A 10,253-nucleotide genomic window follows, 5' to 3' on the forward strand; every position below is an offset into this window, starting at 1 on the left:
CTAGGAAATCTTTGCTTATTCCCAGATCACAAAAATATACATTTTTTTTCTGGAAGCTTCATTATATTATATTTTATATTTAGGTCTATGATTACCTCAAATTGATTTTCTTGTATGGTGGGAAATAAGGGTTGAAGTTCATTTTTCCATACTGTTATTCACTTTCCCAGCATAATTTATTAAAAAGAACTTTATTTCTCACAGAATTGTTTTAGTTCCTTTGTTGCAAATGAACTGGCCATGTATGTGTGGATCTAATTCTAGACATTCTTTCTATCCATTGACCTATTTATATAATAAGCAACAGTATCACATTGACTTAATTAGTATAGTTTTACATTTTTGAAATCAGATATTTATTTCACAGAGCAAAAGTTTTCAATTTTTATATAGTTCAATGTATTAGTTTTTAAATTTTATGCACCCTGCTTTTGGCATTGCACCTAATAAATTGACCAAACCCAAGTTTACAAAACTTTTCTCCTACATTTTATTCTAACAGTTTTATTGGTTTAGCACTTCTATTTAGGCTTATAATAAATTTTAAGGTAACTTTTTCATATGGTATAAAATAAGGGACTAAATTCAACTTTATGCATATGGATATTAAATTTTGCCAGCACCACCCATTGAAAAAATAAAGAGATAATTTACCCATTGATTCAAACATAGTACCTTTTAAAAAAACATCTGAGACACATGCCCTTCAGATAGCTGTGTATGCAAATACAGTACTCACATCCTCCCACAAACACACCATAAATTACAACTGAACTATAGAACAACCATCATGCAGAGCAGCCTGAAATTTGGCTGAATGAAAGCACTACATCCAGGGAATTAAAGAGAAGCCACATTGATACTCATAGGAGGGACAGAGAAGCATAATGGGTGGGTCACACACCCACAGGTGGTGGAAAAAATCAGGAGGGAAATCCCAGTTATGGAGGTCCCTCTGAGGAGCAAGGGGTCCCAGCTCCAAATGAAGTACCCAAACCCAGGATTCTACTGCCAGAAGAAGAAGTGCCCAATATTTCTGGCTGTAAAAACTAGAGGATTGAGGCTGAGGGAGATAGAGAGCTTCTATAGTCCCAGACATTCTTGTTAAAGGGCCCACACTTGGACTTCCTCCAATTAACTTCCTTTGAGTTCCGCTGCTGGGGCAGCAACTTGAAAGTCACCAGAGACATATGGGGTGGAACTGATTTATTTAGCATGAGGGCAGGAGCTGGGAAGGCAGTTTTCTCCCAGACAGAGTGCTGGAAGAGGCCACTGTTTCTTTGATGAGCCCTCCCACCTCCAGGTAGCTACCATATCTAAGACTACATCAATCTGGCTCACATTATTTGCTCCACCTGGGTGATTCGGTAAAGCCATCTCACTCAATTTTCAGGTCCACTTAAGCTGTTTTCAGTGACCTTTTCTTTTTTTTAAATACAAATAACCTATCTTGGCTAAAGCTTCAGATTTTCATAAAATCTCTCAAACAAGCATGTGACCTCATCATGCCCCATGCCTCTTGCTAAATGACCCCATGCCTGGCACTAACAGCTGAACTTAGTTTGTTCTTGGCCTTGGCAGGGCACCTCAAGCCACACAAGTAATAACCATCTGCATATTGCATTGTAGCTCATGCCAGGTGGCTCCTGGAAGTACACAGGCAGTGACTGACCTTGTCCTGTACCTCCCCAGAATTCCCAGAGCCAGAGCACCCAGTGGACAGGTTCAGACTACATTGAAGCACCACCACTAAACCACCTCTACAAGTGGCACACTCAAGGGATAGTCTCAGCAGGTACCAGAGTCCTTCTGAAATATGTCCTTCTCTACAGGGTGGGCCCCAGCACTGCTGTCCCTCAATAGGGGTCTGTGGTCACAGCCAGTCCTTGCAACTAATTGGCCTAGAGATAAATCCCTCTCATTGACATGCCAACAACAATCAAGGCTCAACTAAATAGGAGGGTGTACATAGTGCATACAGAGGATGTTCTGGAGTGCCCAGATTGGATAATCAAGGAGGCTGACCACTGGACCCTGCAGGATGCCCACTACACAAGGCCATTCTACCAAACCCGGGAGACACAGCAGCTCTACTTAGCACAAAAAAACAAACACAGCCAATAAGAGGAAACAAAGAAACATGTCCCAAATGAAAGAACTGGAAAACACACCAGAAAAAGAACTAAACAAAAGGGAGATTAACAATCTACTAGATGCAGTGTTCAAAACAATGGTTATAAGGATGTTCAATGAACTTAGTGAGAACTTCATGGAACTTAGTGAGAACTTTCACAGCATGAAAGAGTAGGAACTTAGTAAGAACTTCAAAAACAAGATAGGAAGTATAAAAATGGAGATAGAATACATAAAAAGAATCAGTTAGAAATAAGTACATTAACTTCAATGAATAATGTATTACAGGAAGTCCACAGTAGAGTAGATAAAGCTGAAAATCAAATCAGCAATATGAAATATAAGGAAGCAAATAATACCCAATCAAAATAGCACAAAAATAATTTTTAAAAAATGAGGATAGTGTCAGAAGCTTCTGGGACAACTTCAAGCATACCAACATTTGCATCATGGGAGTACCAGAAGGAGAAGAAATAGAGCAAGAAATTGAAAACCTATTAGAAAAATAATGATGGAAAATTTCCCTAACCTGGTGAAAGAAATAGACGTACAGTTCAGGAAGCACAGAGAACCTCAAATAAGGTACATTAAAATTAAAGCACAAAAGGTTAAATGCAAGGAGATAATCTTAAAACCAGCAAGAGAAAAGCAGTTAATTACCCACAAGGGAGATCCCATAAGACTGTCAGCTGATTTCTCACCAGAAACTTTGCAGGCCAGAAAGGAGTGGCAAGAAATATACCAAGGGATGAAAAGCAAGGACCTGCAACCAAGATTACTCTACCAAGGAAGCAAAGCTATCATTCAGAATGAAAAGACAGATAAAGAGCTTCCCCAAAAGGAAAAGCCAAAGGACTTCCTCACCACCAAACCAATATTATATGAAATGTTAGAGGCTCTTCTTTAAGAAGAAAAAATATATAAAAAATATGAACAATAAAATGGCAATAAATACATATCTTTCAATAATTGAAACTTAATAAACAAGCAGAACAGAAACAAACTTATTGGTGGTTGCCAGAAGAAAGGGGTGTTGGGTGATGGGTGAAAAAGGTGAAGGGATTAAGAAGCACAAATTGGTTGTTATAGAATAGTCATGAAGATGTAAAGCACCTCACAGGGAATATAGTCAATAATATTCTAATAATCATATGTGGTGTCAGATGGGTGTGAGATTGATTGGGATGATCACTTAGTAAGTTATGTAATGTCTAAACACTGAGTTATATACCTGAAACAAACATAATAATGTATGTCAATTGTAATTGAAAAATCAAAAAATGATTTTAAAAATTATCTGACCAGGATGGTGAGTCTTAATTTTTGAGATTCAATTTTAATTCATTGGTATATATGTCTATTGCTATTCAAGTTGTGTACTATCTTGATTAATGCAGCTTTGTAGCAAGCTTTGAAATGAGAAACGGTTCTTTAAAAAAATTCTTCTGGCTATTAAGAGTGTTGCATGTCCACAAACATTTTAGGGATAGTTTTCACTTTCTGCAAAAGAGCCTTCTGGGATTTGATAGTGATTGCATTGAATATGCAGATCATCTCTTCATTTAAAGTCTCCCCTCTTACTTGGTTTTTACTTTTCTGGTCCTTCTTCCTTACTCAGCTCTGTGATGCATTTAAAATATAATTTTGACAATTTATTCCCCTTTTCTTGGTTGTTGTAGGAGGAAATCTTGTCTTTTTCTACTGCTACATTGTACTCCTAGGTGGAAGTTTTCCCAGGTTAACTTTGAAGTATCAAATAACCTGGTCTAATGACTACCAGTTCTTGGTGGCTGGTGTCTGTACTAGACAGGCATAATTGAAAGCACTCTACGCAAATAGTATACGTACTCCTCACAAAGACCCACCCAAAAAGCTTACCATGGTTTTCTGATTTTTATTGTTGATTATACTGAAGCAGAGTAGTTTTTAAAAGAGTCCAAGATCAGAGATATACAAAGCAGAGAATCTGTTTTTTCCTTATGGCAGTCCAGCTTTAGGATCATTCTATGAAAACAGTTATAATATAAAAACTGAAACAACAAAATATAAGGTTAGGGGCTGATTTTAACATTTATTAATCTTAAAATATTAAGCAGTCAGAATGAATTAAACAGAGAAAGTCAAACTGAATTTTCATATACAGAGAAGTCTACACTTTCCAAAGGAAACTACATGCTCTTTTGACGTTTCCAAGGAATATTTATAACATTTTTGAATATTTAAATTAAGTAATTAATATTTAAATATTACATAGACTCAAATGAGAAACTATCAAAGCCATAGCATGAGAGATGTTTGACATCTGTTGATAATGGACTGAAAAGCCTGAATGAAATAAAAGATGGATTTAAATCTAGATGACTTCACTGAGACTCCCTTTTCCATTTTGAAACAATGGGACAAAAATTACTTCCTTCCATGAGCTGTGTGTGTATGTGTGTGTGTGCATATGCTTGTATGCTTATGCATTTATTAACAATAAAATTATACTTAAATGTTAGTGATCAACAACCAGCCCTTAGTGACTATTGGCCTTCCTTGGGCATTCAAGAAAAACTTGATGTTTTAATAGACAAAGATTAGATTATTTCAACATAAATCTAATGCTAAAAACAAAAATCCAAAAGCGGGGGGGATAAATGGTGATGAAAAGAGACTTGACTTTGGATGGTGAACACACAATACAATGTACAGATAATGTATTACAGAATTGTACACTTGAAACCTATAATAATTTTAAAATATGTTTTGATTGATTTTAGAGAGAGAGGAAGGGAGAGAGAGAGAGAAATATCGATGTGTGTGAGAGAAACATCAATTGCTGCCTCCTGCACACCTCCCATTGGGGACCAAGTCAGTAATACAGGTATGTGCCCCAACTGGGAATTGAACCAGCGACCTTTTTGTGCATGGGATGATGCTCAACCAACTGAGCCACCCCAGCCAGGGTGGATTAATGCTCTTTTTTCTTTTAATAAAAAAGAGATTCCCATAGTGCTCCTTCCACTATTTGAGAATACAATGAAAAATCTAAAACCCAGAAGAGGATCCTTATCCAACCATGCTGGCACCTTGATCTTGGACTTCCCTTCCTCCAAAACTGTGAGAAGGAAACTTATGCTATTTATAAGCTACCCAGTCTGTGGTATTTTGTTATAGTAGCCCAAGCACAGTTGATAGATAAATAGATAGATAGATATGTACATACATATATAGATATAGAGTTGGATAGAGAGAGGTAGAGAGAACAGAAATAAATTATCCTTATTCCAGAATCCAGATATTTCTACCTTTCTCTATTGTCATGTTTTTAATTGCCCAAAAAGTTTTCAGTGTCAGTTACTTAATGTCCTTGATATAGAAGGGTAAGCCATAGTAAGAACATGTTTAGCCCAACCAGTTTGTAAATCTTATCTATGTTTTCATTTTTAAAAATCTTTATTGTTTGAAAGTATTACAGATGTTCCCTTTTAATCTCCCATTGTCCCCCTCTACCTGGTTCCAGCCCCACCCCAGGCCTTCACCACCCTATTGTCTGTGTCCATAGGCATATAAGATCTTTGGTTAATTTCTTCCCACACCCTCCCTCCCTTCCCTCAGAGATTTGTTGGTCTGTGTGGGAAGAGCTCAGGAGATTTATCTCAGTGCAGTGGCGGATCCAAGGGCGTGAGCACACTCCGCCTATACAAGCTTCCTTGGCACACCGGGGAAGTGGCAGTGCCCGCCTGAGTAAGCCCCCTAGAGCCCCTACATAGTACCCTAACTTTCCTACCATTGGTTGCCCTAAGGATGGTGTAAACTTCTGATTGGTCTGGAATGTTATATATGTCTCTGCACTTAAACAATAAACTTCAGACTGCGTCTTGAACCTGTCTCCGGAGTCGGGCATGCTTCGATAGGACTCCGTCGGCCTCACCCCCGCGGGACCCCCTGCATCAGGTCTGTTCCATGTTTCCATGCCTCTGATGCCGGGGTCCAACCCCAGCAGGTCCAGAGGTCCCCAAAGGTGTGGACGGAGTCGGCGAAGAAGGAATGACACGGAGACAGCGTTCACTTGATCAGCAGCCTTGCCAGGATCTCTAGCCACAATCTCCAGCCAAGTTCTGTGTCCATGTTCTCTTGCTAGGTTCTCCAGCCAGGTTCTCCAGGTTCTCCAGCCAGGTTCATACCCGCCTGGCAGTTAAGAGGTTTTATTCCCTCCCTAACTTCAGGGGAAAATCTCTACCTGGGGAAACAACCTTTATCGGAGAGGTGACCTTGGTTAAAACACATAGTGCCAAGAAGGTGAGCAAACAAATTAAGAACAGTATGCCATATATGCCAGGTCCCTTGAAACAGCAAGGATGGACCGGCTCCCAGCAACTGTCTGTAACAATAACATACACAGAGCCCTTTGTAATATCTGCAAACAAAGAGGCTTGAAAAGTATAAATACTGGAAACTTCCTGTATGTGGTGCTCAGAGATTTGGAAGAGACACCTCCCTCTGGGCGCAATAAACAACTCCTAATTAATTAGCTTATTAAGGTGTCTTGTATCTCATTTGCTGATTTACAATACAATAGCCTTAGCCACAAATTCAATGTTCCCCCACCTTAACCCCAGGGACAGACACCATTGCACTCCAGACCACCTATATACACCAGCTACCGGCAGCTGGTCCATCTTTACATACCATGTCTTTCTAACACTGTACAACACCATTAACCCAAGCCAAAACATGATCTTCAACTATACTGCTGGTACTCAGGTCAGTATTACATCTAACCTTTATCTCGACCTGACAGCAGCAACTTGCAATCTTACAATTCCAGATTCAGGCAACAGGTACAGTGAGAGTCAGTATGACTTAGCCTTGTCACAATGGGGAAAGTTCCAAGGCAACCGCTTCATAGAGATTAACCACTATCCCGGATGCTCCTTTAACACAACCATCCACATTTCTTGGTTTAACCACTCCAGCCTAACTTTAGGTCTAAGGTCAGACTCTCAGGGCCCAAACAACACTGGAGTCCTCTGCCTACCAACAGGAATCATGTTCCTAGGGGCCCATGACAATACAAAGGCACAGATAGGAACAGCTGTCCCGTGCTTAGACCCAGCCCGGCAGGGGGGGCCTCTGGGCTATGGGCTATGTCAGCCCGGAGGCAGGCAGTATCTACTCATCCAGGCCTAATAACGCCTCTTGGACCACATGCCTCAGTTCCAAGTGAAAAAAAAGGGACTTTGGTATCAGTGCTGTTGTTATAGCTGCAGTTGCAGCAGCCACGGCCGCGGGACTAGCTGGGGGAATAGCATATAATGCTGTCATTCCGAAAAATGTGGCCATGGCAACCACCACAGAAGACACAGGGGAAAATTTCAAACAGCTCTCTAAATCTTTAGATTCCCTAGCTTGCATGGTTATAGACAACTGACTAGCTCTAGCCAGGGGTGGGCAAACTTTTTGACTCGAGGGCCACAGTGGGTTCTTAAACTGGACCGGAGGGCCGGAACAAAAGCATGGATGGAGTGTTTGTGTGAACTAATATAAATTCAAAGTAAACATCATTACATAAAAGGGTACGGTCTTTTTTTTTTTTAGTTTTATTCATTTCAAACGGACCGGATCCGGACCGCAGGCCGTAGTTTGCCCATGGCCGCTCTAGACTATCTTTTAGCCAAAGAGGGTGGGGTGTGTTCAGTTGCTAACACCTCCTGTTGTTTTCATCTAAACTTTATAGGTCAAATAGATGAAAGAACACAATGCATTCTACAGAATGCTCAATGGCTCAAGGAGATCAGTCAGGATAGTATAGAGCAGTTCAGATGGTCCAGCCTACATAGTCTGCCCAGATTAACCTGTCTTTTACCCCTTTTAGGTCCTCTGACACTATTTCTCCTCCCCTTCTTCCTCCTCAGGCCCTGCATTTTAAAATTAGTTGTCAAGATTATACAAACAAGATTACAAGTCCTAGCTAACCAGACAGTAGGACAGTTCATCCTTACCTAGGTAAAGAGACCCTACAGGCCTATATCCCAGGAAATAATCTGAATTTACTCCTTAGGTGTCCATGACATCCCCTCTCATGCAGGCGACCCCATCTCCCTTCTTTTCTTTTATATATACCCTTTAAGATGGGAATGAAAGGCTTAAAGTGAACACAGTGGCACAGAGAAAAACTTATTGTGCATAGCAGACATCTTGCAGAAAGCTTGCAGCCTTGAACAGATAACCAGAAGACACCTGGTAGTGGGAGGAATGAAGGACCAGATCCTTCGCAGCCAGCAATAGCGAATAAAAGTCTTTCCCCTCCCGGTACTCTCTGCGGACTCCTTGTCACACTCAGCCCCTCTGCACCCAGGCACCTGAAATAAAAGCTTTTTTTAAAAATATATATTTTTTATTGATTTTTTACAGAGAGGAAGGAAGAGAGATAGAGAGTTAGAAACATCAATGAGAGAGAAACATCGATCAGCTGCCTCCTGCACATCTCCTACTGGGGATGTCCCCGCAACCCAGGTACATGCCCTTGACCAGAATCGAACCTGGGACCTTTCAGTCTGCAGGCCGACGCTCTATCCACTGAGCCAAACCGGTTTCGGCAATAAAAGCTTTTTGATACATTACAGCCTCATGTCATAGATGCGCGATCCCGGCCCACTCTGAACCTTTCAATCATCAAACCTGTGACCAAGCTTTATTGAACAATATAGCTTTCACTGTACAGTCAACGTACTGGGCTTTTATGGTTTACTAATGACAGAGTTGTGAATACAAATTATGGAGAGGTTAAACAAAGAAAATTGCAAATCATTGAAAGAGAATATGTCTATATTTGCATGCTAGCAAATGAGAATTCAGCTTTTACAGCAATATCAGTTATGATATATTCCAGCCTACAGCAAGGACATTATTTGAATAGGAGTTAATTTGAGCTGTTTGGGTAATAACAATGTTTTCATAAAGAAAGCATTGAACTCTTGCATTAGCATATCCTGGTGCTTTCCTGCTTGGCACTGGTCATAGAATTTAAAAGAAAGAAGAATTTTATACACATTCAAGATCAGCTACAAATAGAACTTAAGGTCAGAATAGTAAAGGATTCACGACCAATAATATTATTCTTGGCTTTTTTTTTTTAGACATGATACATTTATTACCAAGCATTCTTTCCATCCTTATAATAGCTCAATTTGTTCTGGGAAATTTTGCCAATGGCTTCATAGCACTGGTGAGCTGCATTGACTGGGTCAAGAAACACAAGCTCTCCTGCGCTGATCGAATTCTCACTGCTCTGGCTGTCTCCAGAATTAGTTTGCTCTGGGTAATAGTATTCAATTGGTATGGAACAGTATTGCATCCAGCGAGCTATAGTTCAGAAGTAAGAGCTATTGTTTATATTGCCTGGGTAGCAAGCAACCATTTTTGTCTCTGGCTTGCTACTAGCCTCAGCATACTTTATTTGCTCAAGATAGCCAATTTCTCCTGTCTTTTATTTCTTCACCTAAAATGGAGAGCTGAAAGAGTGGTTATCATGATACTGTGGGGGACTTTGGTCTTCTTGGTTTTTCATTTTGCAGTGGTAGGCATAGATGAAAAAATGAAGATGAACGTATATAAAGGAAACATCACTTGGGAGAGCAAATTGAGGGACATCGCACACCTTTCAAATGGGATTATATTTGTGCTTGTACACCTCATACCCTTCACTGTGTCCCTGACAGCTGTTCTGCTGCTAATCTTTTCCATGTGGAAACATCTGAAGAAGATGCAGGTCAGTGGCAAAGGATTCCAAGATCCCAGCACTGAGGTCCACTTAAGAGCCATGCAAACTGTGATCTCCTTTCTTTTGATATTTGTCATTTACTTCTTCGCTCAAATCATCTCATTTTGGAATTTTACTATGCAGAACAATTCAGTTCCCTTGCTTTGCCAAGTTCTTGGAATCCTGTATCCATCGAGCCACTCATTTATCCTGATTTGGGGGAACAAGAAGCTGAGACAGGCCTTTCTGTCACTTCTGAGGCAGTTGAGGTGCTGGCTGAAGGAAAGGAAATAAAAGGGGCACCTTGTGTCTTCTGCAAGAAAATAAACTGATGAAGTTTGCAATGTTTTGTACTTCCTACTACATTTCTTAA

General features: G+C 40.1%; 1 protein-coding gene across 1 annotated transcript; it reads left to right on the forward strand.

Annotated features, from left to right (window-relative positions):
• Positions 1–9,259: 9,259 nt before the first annotated feature.
• LOC102774188 (taste receptor type 2 member 46-like) lies at positions 9,260–10,253 on the forward strand. The gene is given in 2 exon segments (XM_015561667.1): positions 9,260–10,162; positions 10,164–10,253. Coding segments are annotated over 2 exon segments (993 nt in total).

The sequence above is a fragment of the Myotis davidii genome, unplaced genomic scaffold, assembly GCF_000327345.1.
Source record: "Myotis davidii unplaced genomic scaffold, ASM32734v1 scaffold1017, whole genome shotgun sequence".
Classification (NCBI taxonomy): Eukaryota; Metazoa; Chordata; class Mammalia; order Chiroptera; family Vespertilionidae; genus Myotis; species Myotis davidii.